The 18344-nt window shown below is 37.7% G+C and overlaps 2 protein-coding genes across 2 annotated transcripts; both read left to right on the forward strand.

Annotated features, from left to right (window-relative positions):
* Positions 1-666: 666 nt before the first annotated feature.
* mpv17 (mitochondrial inner membrane protein MPV17) lies at positions 667-12197 on the forward strand. The gene is made up of 9 exons (XM_063901382.1): positions 667-709; positions 1143-1218; positions 1998-2078; positions 4124-4239; positions 5453-5545; positions 6813-6908; positions 10881-10913; positions 11008-11060; positions 11538-12197. Exons 3-9 carry the CDS (start codon positions 2006-2008, stop codon positions 11605-11607), a joined length of 534 nt encoding a protein of 177 aa, XP_063757452.1. The 5' UTR covers positions 667-709; positions 1143-1218; positions 1998-2005; the 3' UTR covers positions 11608-12197.
* A 3103-nt stretch (positions 12198-15300) lies between these two features.
* Positions 15301-15738, forward strand: uts1 (urotensin 1). The gene has a single exon (XM_063902681.1). The coding sequence runs from the start codon at positions 15301-15303 to the stop codon at positions 15736-15738; it is 438 nt and encodes a 145-aa protein (XP_063758751.1).
* Positions 15739-18344: the final 2606 nt, after the last annotated feature.

The raw sequence follows: 18344 nt of genomic DNA on the forward strand, positions 1-18344 counted from the left end.
TTTTGCAGGTTGATTTGATTCATAGCTTATAACAATGATCTGAATCTGTAAAGTTAGATGTAATTAATTGAAAAGTACAATATTGGCTGAAAAAAAACACATGGTAGATTAGGAGATACAAGTTGCGTAATAGGACACTAATTGACTAAATATGTTCATTTTAACACTGCTAAGGCAACTAAATTAAACACATCTATTATTTAAAGTGTCCATCACATATGTGCATTACTCAGATGTGTTTTAGTGCCCACCTGTATTGAAAGCACATTACAATTACAAAGTTGTGTCACTCAGAACTGTTTATGTCAATGCGTTTTACTCTGGGAAAGCACTGGTGTAATTAAAAACAATACTGGTGGCTAATTCCTATTTTGGTGCTCTAATTGATCTGTGTACTGGAACACCTGATTGCATCACAGCCATTAATTAATGAAACTCAGCACACCTGTGTTCAGTTCAATGTACTTAGTGAGAATAAGACTTAATCATTGTGTAGGTTTCACTTACCTTGTACAGAATAAAAATATCTTATAAATGTAGGTTATGATTCTGTGATTTTTGGTTTTGTTCTGGAGTTTCCCACCAGGGGGCAGCAGACTTTTGTTTACAACGGAAGTGACGCACACTGCAGTCCTTAAGCTGCCTTCCCGGGCTGTAGGAAATACTAGGTTTTACTTTTTGTGCTTTCGAATTGGATAAAAAGGACGAGGTAAGTGTACATTTATTCAACTCTACATGAAGTAGTTATTCAAACCATAACCACAAAGAATAAAGATTCAATAGGGAAATTGAACATGAATTAATGAGAATTAAACTCCTTTTATTTTTTATTTCGATCAGTTATGCAGTAAAACAAATCTAAATATATCTATACATTTATTCTGTATAGTTTGTATATGCCAATAATTGCTTTTTAACTAAATGAAATATATTATTGTCTTTACCTGGCCGAGCAATCACATCTCAATTAACACATTTTATGAATATTCTTTGATTAATTTATTTTAAAAGTATATTAAACCTACTAAATGTTTCAATTACATCACTATTTGTCTTCTATTTGGGTTCAACACTGACATTTTATGAAATTTCTATTATAATTGTACAACAAAGTGAACGTACCTGTACGTCTTTAATTGCAGAACTCAGAATTCGGAGCTGAGGCTGGGACATGAAGGCATCACCAGCAGCTCTCTGTGGAGCCGGGATCACAAACAGGCAAGTTCACATTTAATTTACATTTACTGCAAAATAGTGAGTATTTATACACATTATTGTTAAACTGCGTGCTGTGACGTGTGTGTGGGCTTGGTGTCCTTACATACAGTACCTGTGGAGTTAAGAAACTAATAAGGTTAAAAGTTATATTTATTTACAAGTTATTGCACACTTAAAGTTAGTTACTAGCTATTTAATACGGGCTAATCCTGTTAAGTGTCATTATGATGCAACACTAAACTTGCTGCCAAGTTTTCGCTGCTTTAGCCAAAACCTCACTGAACCTAACGCCGAACTTCGCTCAGTAAAGTGACAATTGAAAGTTTACTCAGTTATTTGTAAATAAAATGGGCTGTCACCTCTTAGTTTTCACTTTCCCTTAATGGATTTAAGTGTTCTCTTTAATTCGGCATTAAAAATGTCACTGAGAAAAGACGTAGTTTATTTAAAAACATAACTTTACATTTGGCAAATCTCGTTGTTTATGTGGACAACATGTACTGAAATTGTTGCCGAATAATAACTTTTCATTGCCAAACTTCTCAGAAAGCATCAGATCTTCTAAAAGGTTAAAAACATGAAGTATTTGTTTAAGAAGCTTACTAGTAACACAGCTTTAAGGAAACAGGAACTACTTAATCTAATTGATAAACCCTAATTGACGAAATAAGGGAGCTTATTTGCAGGGTCGCTTGATTTGAGTCACATTGCCTGCCTGACAGTGGGCGGGGTTAGTGGGTAAAACTCCTTTTTTGTCCTTTTTCTTTTTAATTTCCTAGGAGGGAGAATGGCGGGTCTGTGGAAATCCTACCAAGTGTTGATGACCAAATACCCATGGAGTGTGCAGATAGTGACTGCTGGTAGGATGAACCCCTCCTCTCTTACACACTGATATTATATGTCCAGCAACTCCAATTAACAGGAGGAAGAAGTACTCAAGTCTTTTACTTAAGATGAGAGTTGCAATACTACAGGGTAGAAAATAGTCAGTCATGCATTCACAATCTTACTTGAAGTAAAACAAATAATTCTGAGTAAAAAGCTTGCTTGATGAAAGGGTTGTTTTTACACGGATAGGTAGCATAAATGTGTGCCAGGGGGCTTCACGTGTTTCACTGCTTGTCACTTTTCCTGACCTTTGCTCCAGTTTGCATTGCCCCTCCAGAACCAACATAGGACAAAGACTTTGGAACTGAAATGATGTTTGTTCCTAATCACTGCTAGCTTTGAGAAAAATCTAGAGTAAGCACCGAGAATGAAACAGAAACAGTAAAGTGAAAATATAAAATCACTATTATAAAAATACAACACCCTGACTTGAGTTTAGTTTATCATATTTCAGGACTTTATAACTTATTTCCTCCTCAATACATATTGTGTAAAGTCCAAAATGTCTATGTTTCTATGTGCTTTTCTTTAAGAAATATGCTGAATTTATTAGAGTGTAGTACAGTTTATCCGCCACTAGGTGGGGGCAAAGCTCACCAGTTGCCTTTATAAAACTCATATCAATCAGGGCTGGAAACTACTTTAATTTAGAGATGTAAAAACTTTAGGAAGTACAGTATTATATTTAATTCAATGTACATTTACTAATTGAATATAAATGTGAAGTAATTGCTTCTTTATACTCCTTCTCACCTGCGTTTCAAATAGAAATATCATACGTTTAACTTAAATTATACCTTTAGTTGCTTTTTACATGACAACAACACATGATATGTTTAATTGGTCAAACTCAGTACTACTAATCTACCCAGGGGTAAAAAAGTATTTAAAATGTGCACTCTAAATTCACAAAATACAATAATTTACTCTAAAAATATAAAAATAAGACATTTTTCAAATTGATTATTTTTCATTTTTAATCAATTTCTGATAAAACTTTGAAATAAAATGTTAAATGTGACGTTAGAACATGTGTTTTTGCACCCTAGTCGTTCCTCTATTATTGCCCTCTTTATAATGTGATAATATGTTCATGTTTGTCAGTTTTTTTCCTGGAGGTTTTAATAGAAGTTGTTCTTTCCTATGATCATAAACAGAGGTGTGAAGCCCCTGATCTCTTCCCTGCCCTCCGAGGCGTCTGACACGAAGAATTTATTGCTCTGATGTTCCACAGTTGACATTTTCTGTCCCATTTGTCACCCTAACCCTCTTTATTAATCCTCCTGTGACATTTTAAGGAAAGGTTGCCTTATGTTCAGCTGGGTCTAAGTTCTTACACTGTGCTGTTAATGTAAGTCGTGAAAGAAATCTGACTTTAAAGAGAGATTTCTTATTTTTGAAGTGGGGTTGAATCATGTTTTCATCCACAGTCAGTTTAATATCTTATAGCTATATAATATTTATTGTTTTTCTGATTCTTAAACTGGTCATAGACATATTTACCTCTAGTGAAAGCATGTCTGGACTCTTAAAATAAAAGTAAAGGAGCCAGCTAAAATAAAATGGACGTCACAGCTGTTCCTTTTTGCCTGGTATGATTCCTTACAAGAACAAGTCCTTTATTATATTGTGAAGTGTGAGTGTTTTAATATATGTATTTCAGAATAGATACAAATGATCTGAAAAGCACAATTTATATAAGATTTCTAAAAGAAAAAAGCAACTTAAAAGTAATTAATTGTTCAGAATATTTCGATTATTTCCACCTTTACCTGGCCATCACACAGCCTTTTCACACTGGCAATTTAACTTCAAATCCTCCAAACTTTATTGACAAAACAGCAACACAGCGTTGCTCTACAGCGGCCTCCTTTGGTCAGTTTGTTATTGTGTGACTTTGGATGGTGTGTTAAGAGGTTAGGTCACAAGGAATCAAGTAGGAGTAGCTCCTCAGACAAAAGGCGAATAATGCAGCTTATACTCACCTGTAGGACCACTGCACCTGTGTGTCCTGCAGGGTCTCTGGTGGGTGTCGGGGATGTGATCTCCCAGCAGCTGATTGAGAGGAGAGGGTTAAACAACCACAACGTAACGAGGACGGCCAAGATGATGAGCATCGGGTTCTGCTTCGTGGTGGGTCTGCAAAGTATTGAGTCTTGTTGCATTTAGAAAACATATACAAAATAGAGGAATGAAAAGTAAGAGTGCTGCTCAGATTTTATTCAGTCTAAAAAATATTGAATAACAATTAAGAAAATAATTAACAATACAAGATAAAAAGTGATAATCAAATATATATATGTTAATCAAAAATGTATCCCACCTGTCCCGGTATTTACAAACCAATAATAACTCCTAAATATTTAAACAATGTTGAAAAAGAACCAAATACATTCAAAACAATTATTAATAAAAAGAAAATATTAAACCAATATGAATAAATCATTTTGTTAGAAGTGAGTTTTATTTATTTATTAAGAAAGCATGGCTAATTCTGACCTCTCAGTGTTTAATTGGATGTTTCCTCTTTAATATGGTATTATTATCTATATCAAAGAGATTATTATTAAGGAGTCCCCTTTAATTATAGTCCCAGTATGTTGTTGTTAATGGGGCATTAGATTTGTTTTTATATCAAATATGGGATATCTGTATGACATCAGTGAGTATATGTGAAGCTACATAAAGATATTCAAGGGGAAAGTAGCATCAAAATCATATTTTTAGATCTATAAGTGACTATTTATGACGTGCATGACACACTTGCATGCTTATCCATGTTCTATATCTCTTCATGCTTTTGTCAGTGTGTGAATTCACTTATTCCCCCGTCCTCTGACAGCCGCACAATCCACCGCAGCGGAAGCAAAGTTTATTTATACTTCCATAATCGTCTTATGTTTCGGCCAATCTGCCGCCTCGTCGTTTTAAATGGTAGAGAAAGGATGTATGGAAACTGCCTTCACACACACGTGGAGTCGCGTTACACTGAGACGTGTTCACTCGCTCATCTGGAAACACGCATCTGTCTCATCGCTCACACATCATGGATCATACTCCCTCATTAATAATCTATGAGGTTTAGAGGGTCACGTCTGATTAATATGCAGTCTGCACGGAGAGGTGGCTTTATGGTGATGTGTGGTTAACTTGGTTTCAAAATAAAAGTCATATTTATAATTGTGCTGGAGGATTCGGAAAAAAACTGCAATCATTTAGAGTGAGATTTCCATAGCAGTAATTCAGATAACACATCATTATTCTCATTCAAAACATTTAACTGTATTTATTTTAAAATAAAGCCATCCATAATAACCATATTTACTTTGTCTCTTTTGAACCACAGGGACCAGTGATCGGCAGCTGGTACAAAGTCCTGGACCGCCTGGTGGTTGGAGGAACTAAAAGTGCTGCCATGAAGAAAATGCTGGCTGACCAGGTGAGCAAAACAACCCTCTCTTCTTCCAGTACTCGTTATTGTATAAAGGCAAAGCAAACATATGCAGGTTTTAAAGAGCTATACCTGTTAAGAGAGCGACCTGCTCCTTGACTAATCCCTCTACATGTATCTTCTTGTGTTCAGTGGGGAAGGAAGTATTGTCATATTTTACTCAAGCACAATTAAAGTTATATTATCAGTAAAAGGACTTAGAAATTAGAAGCTTCAAGTAGCATTGAATGGAACAAATATGTGACTTATTGAGTCTTTCTTCAAAAGCTCAGTATCTACTGATTGAAAATGATAATTGAGCGCTCCTCGATGACACGAAGACTATTTCGACTAAAATGACAAAGGTTGATAGCGTTTCGCCGGATATGGAATAAAAAAACTGGATTTATGTTTCCACCTGTAAAGTAATTTGTCCCGGGAATACCAAAAGTGGAAAACTACCAATCAAAAACCAAAGCCAGATGTTTGTGGGTTCTTTAAAGGGTGTGAAGGGGCTTCAAAAACACAGAGTTCCAACACTATTTCAGTGTGACACTTTCAGATCAAAGCTGCTGTAGTTCTGTTTGCTCTTCCCGTGATTCCCCCCCGTCAGACCCTCTGCTGTTTGATCAGCAGAACAAATGCATCTTAAACTGAAACGCCGCGGAACAAGAGCGCCGAGCTTTCCACACACTGAAATATTTACTGGAGCTAAGGGTCCGCCGCTGCGCCTGAATAGTGATGCGCTCCCTGCGTCAGTCCTGAACTCCAGCGGCGCTGAGGCTCCAACGTTAGTCTGGAAGAGATTCAATATGATCTTCGGGCATCTCTTAATGGAAACCACATTCAAGTCCCTCCTGACAAACCCTCCTGCTTTCCTACGTGGTCCCCGTTGCTGTCCTTGCTGCTTTTGAAAGGCGCCTCTAAATAAAAGGTCTTATCATTATTTAGAAAAGCAGCGGAGGACTCACTTTATACAAACTCTGTTTTGTGTGTTTGTCGTGGGCCATTGTTTTTCTTTCTACTGTTTTATGGCACTTTGTTATCTTGATCTTAGTGACTTGCATTCTTACTTACCGACTTGCTTGAATTTGGTTTAAGACCACAACATAAGTTACTGAAACAAAGAATATCCCAATTTGGAATTTATAAAGTATATCTCAACTTATCTTCATTCCCTCATTCCCATCATATGCTGCACATCAGTAAGCAGACCTAAAAAGTGAAACCACTAAAGCGATTTGTTCTTAACTTTGTTTTCTAAATGTTTCTGCAGTTGTGTTTTGCTCCGTGTTTCCTGGGAGCGTTCCTCTCCATCTCCGGAGCTCTGAACGGCCTGACGCTGGAGGAAAACGTCACCAAACTGAAGAGGGTGAGTTTGTTTCACATCATCATCATCATCATCATCATCATCATACTCCGCCTGCGTCACAGCACACACTCCTCACACCCTGCAGGTTGTGTGTGTGTGTGAGTTTCCACAGCAACTCTTTATTAAAAACTGTGAGTGTGTGTCTGAAATACGCAGGAATCACAAATAGTCTCTAACCTCGTTTTTTATTGTCGTCCTCACATGAGTGTCCTCGGTTGAATTGTTGAAAATCTGGGACACTTGCCAGGGGATTGTGGTCAGTTTTGCCGTCGTTTTTAGGGCAATTTTTTTGTCCACCACAGGTCAAAAGTTTAGAGTTTGACCCAAACTGTCCTCGGTTCGTTTCAAATTCATGACTGTTATTTAAAGGCACAATGAGGGGGAGGAGTATGCTCTGCCACAGCCTGGAGAATGTGGGTTTGGGCAGATAAGGTCACTGAAAAATATGGATATTTAATCTTTAAATAAGTGCAATAACAATTTAAAAGTAGAAGCGATAACCATATATTTAATGTTCTTTTATAGTAGATTTTCAGCTGCAAAATGCACAGAACAGGTCATTTCCAATACATGTTTGTCATGTTATTGGTGCTTTTTGTGTCGTTTCATATGGATAGTTTTGCAGTAATTGCATATATATATTTGTATATTTTCTATTTCATTTGATTTCTTATTTAAAACATTTTTTATTTAATTTTTTATTTAATTCTAATTTTTTTATTTTTCATTTAATTTGTATTTATATTATTATCATTATTTATAATTTTCTAGCTTATAAAACACCTTTGTATTGCAGTATTTCGTCCTTTGTCTCAAAACATTTAACAATTAAATCATATAGATTTCTTTCTTGAATTTATGTGTTGTTTTTATATGAAATACACTTTTCTATGGACTGTAGGACTTGTTTCATCCCTTACTTCGACATGCAGTGATATAATTGGCTCCTCTTTCATTCTGATTCGACTGGATTTCATTCTATATTTAAACCCGAGACTCGACACAAGCTGCTATTTTACCTGTGTGATGAAAGTCCAGGTAGATGAGCACACACACACACACACACACACACACACACACACACACACACACACACACACACACACACACACATGCAGGAAGTTTGTTTGTTTCTGCCCTCACACACTCACCTCTCATTATTATTAGAAGCCATTTCCTGTGATGGAGGAAGAGGAGAATGTGGAAATAGCTGGAGTGACTCATACCTGTGTGTGTGTGTGTGTGTGTGTGTGTGTGTGTGTGTGTGTGTGTGTGTGTGTGTGTGTGTGTGTGTGTGTGTGTGTGTGTGTGTGTGTGTGTGTGTGTGTGTGTGTGTGTGTGTGTGTGTGTGTGTGTGTGTGTGTGTGTGTGTGTGTGTGTGTGTGTGTGTGTGTGTGTGTGTGTGTGTGTGTGTAGCCAGGTCATTGTGTGCCAGCTGCTCAAACGTCCGTCCCGCCTTGCTTACCCAGCGCAGCATCAATTATTTACCAAAGGAGGCGCGGCGTTGGAGCAGAAAGGCCAAACTGGTAAATGTCAGAAAGGACAGAAAGTAAATGACGAATGCGCTCATTACAACCCGGCCACCTGGCAGGGGACGATGTGAGAGGAAAGCCAATGGAGACTCTCTTTAAAAAGAAAGTTAAACTCAGGTGCAGCTAGGGGTCTGACTCCTTTCTTTGCTGGACGCTGTCTTCAGATTTGGAAGGAAAGCAGAACTCTTCTATTCTTCATACTAAAGCTGTCAGATCAGCAAAATGTTTTTTCACTTCAACCTTTTCTGTGTAATTGTATTGTCTCATTGTTTTTTCTGTTGACTTTTATTATCAATAGTGTAAACTCATTCCCACAGGAAGGGGAAAACAATATGTCTGACATCTAATACACCTTGAAATGAATTCATTAATCAAGACAACTGATTATTTACTATTGAAAGTAAGTGTTATCCCTAGAGCACAGCAGTAAATCTGCAAGGAAACTCCCCTTTGGTCCACTCTTTGTTTCCTTTCCCAGTCTAGATGCATTTATTTAATAAGACAAGTAACAACAAACAAGAAATCCCTTAAAAATCCCTTAAATCTAGTCTGATTTAGCATGTGAGATGGCAAAAAACCAAATCAATACATTAACTTCCTTTTTATTAAGAGGGATTGGAAAAAGATCTTAGAAACGTCCCGTCTTCTGCGGAGTGTGTGAGGAACCGTTTTGACGTGTGTGTGTGTGTGTGTGTGTGTGTGTATGACGCAGCAATCACCTCAGGTGGCCCAGCAGCTTGTTTGGCCTTAATTAGAAAAACAGGACAAAAAATTACGACTGGAACATTGGCTCGTTGTTTTTAATATGTCGAGTCACGTTACGGTGACCTTTTAGGTGAAGGACATGGGGAAGTATTACGTGTAAATATGAAAGGGTGTGTGTTTACACCCAAACAACTCTCACACACACCTTTTATATTCAATGTGGAGGTCTGCATCGACCAGCCTTTGTTACATAATTTGCCAAAAACATGAATATATTATCAAACTTAAAGGAGCTTTAACTAGATTACATTAATTTCCAGTTATTTCTGTAGTTTCTATCATTATTATTTATATATATTTGCATATTTTTCAGCGTGCTTGGGTCACATTAACACTTTATTCTAGTCTGAATCTCTTCGTGTCACCTTCACATGATTTAAATACTATCCGACTATTTTGTAAATCAGTACTAAGGTTGTGACAATAAGTGTGTGATGAATGTTGGATTTTATTTTGCAACTCAAAGGGAAATTATGGATGTCAAGTCTGTGAGCTTGAATGACTAAAAGCTGTGTGTATGCATCAAGTTATATTTATCTATCGCTTTGCAGGTTTTAAAGCATTGAATACACACTTTTTCATGTGTCAGGACCATGGACAGAGACACAAACTGGTTGAAAAACTCCCCAGAGAATTAAGATTTTTGGACACTTTCCATCGTCGTTAAGTAAAAAGACTTCCCATACCACAAAAAGACTTGTGATGTAGTGTAGCTACAGGGTGCTGATCATTACCAATAACTCAACCATTATTTGGCCATGTGCTGATATTGTTGGCTCTGAAACTTCATTGTTTTTGGAAAGAAACTCCACACCACCTTGAGTTTGAACACATCACCATCTCTCACTCCACACACTCCTGCAGGTTAACGGTTCTCTGAGGGGAGATGTTGGAGAGCTGAACCTGAACTCGGCACGGGGCAGGAAGTTCTAATGTTTACCTCCAGATGTTTTATATCCAAACTCAGAAACTTCTCACCAAAAGTGTTAAGCATTCAGAGTGAAATCTGATTTATGCGAGGATTAGAGACCCTTAACAATGAAGGTAAACTTTTGCATTTAAGTGCAAAACACTGGGGTTCCTTCCATCTTCAGACAGCGCTTAAAGTGTTTTGTACAGTGTTCAGGGGCTTGGTATCTTGCCTTTCCTTTAAGATTCTTACAAAAAAAGGTGCGACCAGTCCCTGATTTTCTCATGATGCCTCTTCCCTTAACACCTGAGAGCAAAAAGAGCTGTGAAAACAGACTTTGTGTTATAATTATTAAAAGATCCGTTAACAGGTGATCCTTCCAATAGATGGGAAAACCAGATGGATGTTTAAGGTGTTATTAAAGTAACTGATGAATAAATTAGGATTTAAAGAAACTTTTTGTTTTATTATGAGTCCTGAAAGACAACTCAAAGGTTCAGAGTTCATTTACCTTCTCAAATGGCCTCTCATTTTGAATTATTATGAACTTTGAACTGCATCATTACCTGCTGCAGATGATTTGTAACTCTTGTAAGGCGTAGAAGCTGCTTTTAATGCTGAAATACGTTAGCTTCTTCTTAAATATCCTGTATTTTCAGGCCTCTCTTCAAACTCGAGAGCTACTTTTAGCTTCTGAATGGTTTGTGAATATCATTTAAAAGTGACTTGTTACATTAAAATACAATATTCCTTCCTTGTTCACAGGACTACACAGACGCGCTCATCTCTAATTACTACGTAAGTGTTTCCTGTGAACTCACCATTTTACTGACTTACTCTTGACTTCATTTTGTACATCATTTTGTCTTCTGAATATATTCTGTTTTTTCAGCTTTGGCCTCCGGTGCAGATCGCCAATTTCTACTTCATTCCACTCCACCACAGGTAACTATAACAGTGACTTTTTCAATGCATGTTAGTGCTGCTCAGGTGTTTTTTATCAGGGGTTTGCATGTTCATATGTTCTGTTTTAACGTGTTATTTCTGCACAGATGCAAATAAAGATTAGGATAAACGAATACAATTAGCATTGCGCTGTTTTCAGAATTAGTGGAATTGGTGTTTGTCTTGCTTCTAGCTCAAACATCTCCAATAACTCTAGAGCGTTGCTAAATACAAAATAGGATTGAATTGAAAAAAAAACACTTTTTTAAATCCGACTAATAACTTATTTTAAATGTGGATTTTGTTTTGAGTATTTTGGATGTTTCAAAACCTTGATAGATGCTTTGAACTTCAAAAATAGATAGTTAAAGCCCTTGTATCTCATAGGAAAAAGCATTATAGTCTCTCTAGATGAAACAACCAGACTCTTTTGTTAACTGCATCTCAATAAAGACTGTCCTGTCCCTCCTGCTGCAGGCTGGCTGTGGTGCAGATCGTCGCTGTCGCCTGGAACTCCTATCTGACCTGGAAAGTGAACAAGATGTGAACCACGATCACAAGTCCAGCTGTCTACAGGATGATGATGTTACACTCATTTGTAGTGTGTGCATGTGTGTGTGGCATGGTCTAACTTTGTTCTGCTGGTATTTCCAAAGTGTAAAACTGTGACTGACTCATTATAAAGGTCGGGAGAAAGTGCTTGTCTACTCTGAATGACACATTCACACTTGAAAGTCAAACTTTGCATAAATGTCTGTGAAAGTTTGTTATTTATGGAATCCGATTTGGCAGTGGTGTAGCCACACGTACGCACAATAACACACACACACACACACACACACACACACACACACACACACACACACACACACACACATTCACAGCCACTGCTTACAAAAGAACAGCCTTCTAAAACATCTACTTCATCAATCACTTGAAATAATGGTAAATGTTCATTTGTAAAACCTTAATAGGTTGTCTCATTTGTCTATAATAGTAGTGAATTTTAAAACTGATTCATTTTAGTTTACATACTCTAAATAATGTAATACTACTTTAGTAACTATTTTCTTACAATTCTGGTCTATTGATGCGTCTTTGGTGAAGCTTTTAATAAATAAACTATGTCTCTGGAAATATGCGCTTGTTTCATAGATGCTGAAGGAATGCTGAAGATATTTGTGAGATAATATACCTCTTTCATGTCAGTACGATAATATGAAGCTATAAGCAGCAGCCGGTTAGCTTAGCCTAGCTTAGCTTAGCTTAGCACAAACACTGGAAACGGGTGGAAACAGCTAGCATCCGCAACTCTAAAGCTAACTAATTAATAAAGCATCTTGATTAATCTCTGTAAAAAACAAGAAGGTTGTTGTTCATCTTGAGCTTTAGAGAGAAGCTGCTTGGTTGATATTTTATAATGGACAGAGACAGGCTAGCTGTTCCCCTCCGTTTCCAGTCGTTGTGCTAAGCTAAGCTAAGCTAAGCTAACCAACTGTTTGTTTTGCGTTGTATCTCTTGAAAAGTAATGAAGTGAACATTTTAAGCTACTCCTTTAAACATTTATTGGATTATTATCTGTCAGACTGCATTTACTAAATAGCTGACTATCGACATACGAAGGGTGGCAGATATATTATTCCTAATTTTAAGGTGTTTATTTTTGAATATGATGAAAATAAAACGATTTAAAAAATACAAATGAGACTAAAAATTGCTCAACATTAACGGGTATTCTGTTAACCCTTTATTATAGAGTCTGTATGCTAAGGTAGCACTGCAATCTGTCTGTAATGCTCTCTATTTTTGGGGAAAACTTAACAAAACAAATGTCTAAGGGCAATCAAATAGCCAAGCTTTGTTAAACAAAAGTCTACCTCTAGTACTAAATAGCAAAATAGAGCCTTGAATCCATCAGTGCATTGACAATCTATGTTGAAATGTACATTACATTACATATAAAGTATCTTTTCCTACTGAAAATGTGCACATTTACAACAACAAAGTCCATAGAAGCTAAAGTTTGTTGTTGACGGTGACTTTGACCTCACTGACTCTCTGGTTTGTTTGGAGGCTGCTGAGCGGCTGTCAGCCAAGTGAACCGCTCTCATTGTTTTTCCACACAAACACACTTCAGCTATATCGGGGCAAAGCAAGCACAAAACCTCTAAATGAATTCATGGACAAGCTGCCAAATATCCCCCCACCCCCCCCTCTATTTGTGGAAATCTGGAATCTGTTTTTGATTCAGCACCAAAGCTGGCTGTGTTTTCTAATTAAAACTGAGGTGACTAAATGAAGATACAGTGCATATTCCTGCTCTCTCGATCTTGTATATGAGGCATAAATGAAATGTTCAGGTTAAAGTCTATACAACAGGAGACTCAATGTTGGGCTGAAAGCACCAGTGGTTTTCTTTTGTAAGAATGTACCTTTACAAATAGTATGATTTGTGGATTGTTCTTCAAATGTTCATGTTCAAATATGCATAATCAACTCGTACAGTATTGAGTTTCTTCCTTGAAAAGATAAATTAAGAGCTTTGCCTTCATAGTGTAATTGTTTGTGTTTACAACAATAAAATCACCTGTTTCCAAACTCAGCCCTGCTAAAAACATGGATATAAAACTAATAGTGTAGCTGAGTCTGTGTAAAATGATAAAAAGTTCTGATTTTGATCAATTATAAATAATATTCACCATTATTTTTGATCAATACCAGAATATTTAGTCCCAGTTTTGAAAATGTACTGTACGTACCTCCTGAGACTTTAAAAGGGGATTTCTAAATGAAAAATCACACTTTAACCATGTGGCGTACCGAGGTTAGCTGTCTGTAAACATTTGGGGGGCAAACACTTCATAAACTCTGTTATTATCAACTGTGTCAGACAGATCAGCACCATGGACAGCTCTCAGAGAAGGGATTTTTAATATTTCAGTTCACAGCAGTGATTCAAAAAGGCCTCTTTTTCCATGACTGCTTCGAGATTATGAGATCTGACCATGCATGTTCAATACAAGTGTTAAATGCATGTGGAAAAAAAGGTGTTTCAGCACTTTGGCTATCCAAGATCTTCAAAGACTGAGCCTATAATGCTTAATTTGTCACTTTGACTAAACTTAATTAAGGTGAAACATGACTTTAACTGACTGTAAGGGAGATCAGACTCTAGTTTGCAAGAGGATTCAATTCACTTAAAAGTCAATTACATTTCAGAATAGCTTACTAATCTCCCAAGTGGCAATAGCAAGAGAGTTTGCACAATTTAAAAATCCAAAAAGTGGAAATATCGCATGTGTAATTTGGCATATCTAACACCCAAAACATTGAATTGGGGATCCCTAACGTGAGGAAACCTTGGAACTTTCTAAAGGATCCCCCTCCACAAAGCCCTCCTTATCCTCCCTCATAGATGGGGAAATAATCCTGTAAAAGATGCCCCCCCCCCCCTTTGTTCCCTGTCGATCCCAGCATGCCCTGCTGTCCCTCAGGACTCTCAATATTTGTCCAGTTTCCAAACGAATGTCTGAGCTTGGCATTGACGTCAAAAGCTGCAGGCTGGATGTATAAAACCCTTCATCCTGCAGTCCCCGCTCACAGGAACTCTGCAGACTCCAACCCGAGACCCACAAAGTTCAGCTGCAGCTTCTGGAGACACTAAAGTGAGTACAGCAGCTATTCACTCTTTATTTGTATGCAAAGTTTGTAGAATTGGACGTGTTTTAATCAAGTGAGAACGTGGCAGGAACAATACAGTGCAGCTAGATCGGCGTCCTTTCAGAAATCCTGTATTTATTATCTTATTGTGCATTGGTTTTTTCCCGTGCTTTTTACTGAAGTTTAGCCTTGTAACAGTTCCTGTAAAAGTCGTATTTTGCTTCTTCTTTTTCTTGCATGAACAGCGTTGTTGTTATTGGCATACAATGCACAAGATAACATCCTCTATGCTACTTCAAAAACGTGGAAAAGTCATCGACAATGCCTTAAGATTGACCAGATATTGCGAAGGACTACAGTAGTTATAACCACCCTCAATGATCTTACAATTAAAACTGAATAGTTCGTTTTATTTAATAATCTTCGCATTCTTAGCATTGTCTTCATTTGTACATCAATGCAAACTGTAAATATGCAAAGAAAACTCCAAAAGTGGGTAGAACATGTATGTTTAAGTGTTAATTTCGATTATTCTAATATGTGTGTATAATATGTTAATATTCCCCTCTGTTTGCAGGACATGAAGCCGGTGCCCCTGCTCCTGCTCCTTTCCTCGGTCCTCCTCTCTTCGCACCTTCGCCCTGCCGCCGGTAGACCGCGCGTCCTCCCCGAATGGCTGGATGGCAGCAGCCGCCTCCAGATGCAGCACCTGGAGGAAGCTCTCCTCAGAGCGGCGGCGGCGGCCGGGGACAGCACCGCCTCCTCGGACCTACTGGACGAGAACATCCTGCGGTTCCTGGAGAGCAGACACCCGGACCCTCTGCACCTGCTGCCCGCTGAAGAGGAGGACGAGGCGGTGCGGGCGGCGGTGCAGCTGCTGAAGAGGAGCGAAGATCCCCCGCTGTCCATCGACCTCACCTTCCACCTGCTGAGGAATATGATCCAGATGGCGAAGGTGGAGAACCAGAGGGAGCAGGCGCTGCTCAACCGCAGAGTGCTTGACGAGGTCGGGAAGTAAAAGCTCTATTTTTTTATTTTAAATGCCTCATTCAAAACAGCCAAGCCGCTGTGTTAAATAATCAAGACCTCTGACATTAGCTGTTGTTTGTGCGCCTGCCTTCCTCTCCACCTCTCCAACATTTTACGCACAGATGGCATCCGCGCGTAAAATGTGTATTCTTTAGTTTTATTGAAACACTTTGATGGAAAAGATGGAAACGGACTTTCCAGACATTCTTAATTCCTCCTCACCCCTTCACCCTCTCCTGGTCTCACCCTCACACTCTTCACACACTCCTATTTGCACTGGACTTTGGAAAGAGAAACTGGATTTCACATCTGGACACATTTGATCATTGATCGATGTTTTGAAGCTTGAAGTGAAAATGATAGATGACCAGAATAAATGAATCATATTTTTGGTCATTTGCTGACCCAAGAAATATAAATGATTTAATATTTGGTCTCTGTTTTGAATCAGTTGACCTCAGTGTGAATTCATGGACCATTTTAATTAGTCCACTTGTTTACCCCTGCAGCTAAACAAGTCTGATGCAAGGTGCATTGTGGGTAATTGGCTTTCAACCACAACATAATTGATTGATTTCCTTGAAAAAACTTTTTCTAAGATATTAGAAAAATCCTGATACGCTTTAAGTAACTTTACTGCGAGAGACATTCAGACATGCTTTATTAAAGTTAGATTTAGCTGTCGGTATAAAAAAATCTGTTATACATTTGATATACAATACAATATTTAATGGGAGTTAAAGCAATCTCTGAAAAAGAGATTCTTGTGCAATATAACTTGCCAAATTGATGTGGCATTCAGCCATTTAAAGTGACGACTTGAGCCACTATTACTCCATCATCTGCCTTTCAAATGATAGAAAGGCAACACAAGTTCTGCAGGATGTGAAATCATAAGGTGGGACACATTTAAAACCCCTGTCCATGGAAATCAAACAGCTCCATGTCTTTGTTTTGAATCAAGCTGGATGACTCCTACCGTAAAGGCATGTGTAATAATGGATCTGAGGTGGAAGGAAAGACAAAACACTTTTATTTTTTATTGTTTTAAATCTACAATCGTCAGCTCTCCCCTTCCTTCAATCCTCTTTTCTGTCCTTTACTTTGAGCGGGAGCTGCTATCACATGTACTGTATGAGCTGTAGCATGCTAACCTACAACAAAAAGAAGAAAAAAAGCTTTTTTTATTTCAAATGTATTATTTACGTCACTGAAAACATTGTTTTAGCAAAGGAAGAAGAAGCTTTTCTTGCTATTTATATTTTGTAATAAAAAAGTTTGAATTAAAAATCGCTGTTTTCTGTTTTTGTGCCGATTATAAATGTGCATGAGTTGGGTTCAAAATAATAATTCAGCGAGTGCTGTTAGTGTCATCCAGTGTTTTTCAACCTGTAAGGATCTTTAATAAAGATAATACTAAAAATCTAAACACTGGAAGCAGAACATGAACCTTAAAATGCTTTTATCCAGCTCATGCATTGGTTAAACTTTAGTCCATTTAAAAGAAAATCTGATAGAAATCTCAACACCTTGGTGCCAGATTTCACAGGATTTTAGTTTGGACTTTCTGTGTCTCCGAGGATGATACCTAAAGAAGATGAATCATAAAACCCCTGATATTTTTCCAGTGCCACCATCAGGTTGAAAGTTGATGACAAAGTTGATTCTGATTTGACGACACTCCTCCAGCGCCGCCGTCACTCAGAAGTATACCCAACAACAACTGCATGAATTGTTTAAGAAGATTAACTTTAAATATGAGATCACATCTTCAGTCAGTTTTGTTTTGCAGGGCATACTTATGGTCCCAAGAGATTCACTATAAAGATATATTCTCTGAGGTATTTGGGACATTTTCTGATATACTGTAATTGTTTCACAGTGCAAAGACAGGCAGGATATGAGAGAGGACATTTCAACATCTCAAATCAGACAAGAACTGTTGAAATGATATCTATCCACCTTTCAATTTGAATGACTTTCCTCCAAAGCCACACACAGAATGAACTTAGTGTTTCACTTGAGGTACTTTTGGCAGTGAGACCAATGCAACGTGGCTTTTTTGCTGCTCCGGACAGCTAAAAGTTAGGTCTATATGTACCACATGTTCACTTATATTCAGCTATTTTGTGTGTTGCAAAATCCAAATTGAACTAAAAGCAACTGCCTAATGTAACCACTTATCACTGAAACATTTGCTAAAAGGTTTTGCACTTTATTGACATTTTGGTAAACAATTTGGCACCACTTTTGCAGAAACACATTTTTTTTTAAAAGAGCGGAGAGAAACACCCAAATGTCAAAACGGCCTCTGAGTTCTTGGTTTCTGTGACTCAGTCCAAACTGTGGGTGTGTTGGTGATTGTTCTGCCTAATCATCCTCTGTTTGTGTGTGTGTGTGTGTGTGTGTGTGTGTGTGTGTGTGTGTGTGTGTGTGTGTGTGTGTGTGTGTGTGTGTGTGTCTGCCATTTTGTCTCACTTTGTATAGGCTATGCAAAGCAGTGACAAATGTGTCTGTCATCATGACTTAAACTCCTGCTGAGCTTCAAATGATTCAACCTGATGCAAAATCAAGTCCTCTGACACCTCATACCTT

The sequence above is a fragment of the Eleginops maclovinus genome, chromosome 15 (assembly GCF_036324505.1).
Source record: "Eleginops maclovinus isolate JMC-PN-2008 ecotype Puerto Natales chromosome 15, JC_Emac_rtc_rv5, whole genome shotgun sequence".
NCBI classification, from domain to species: Eukaryota; Metazoa; Chordata; class Actinopteri; order Perciformes; family Eleginopidae; genus Eleginops; species Eleginops maclovinus.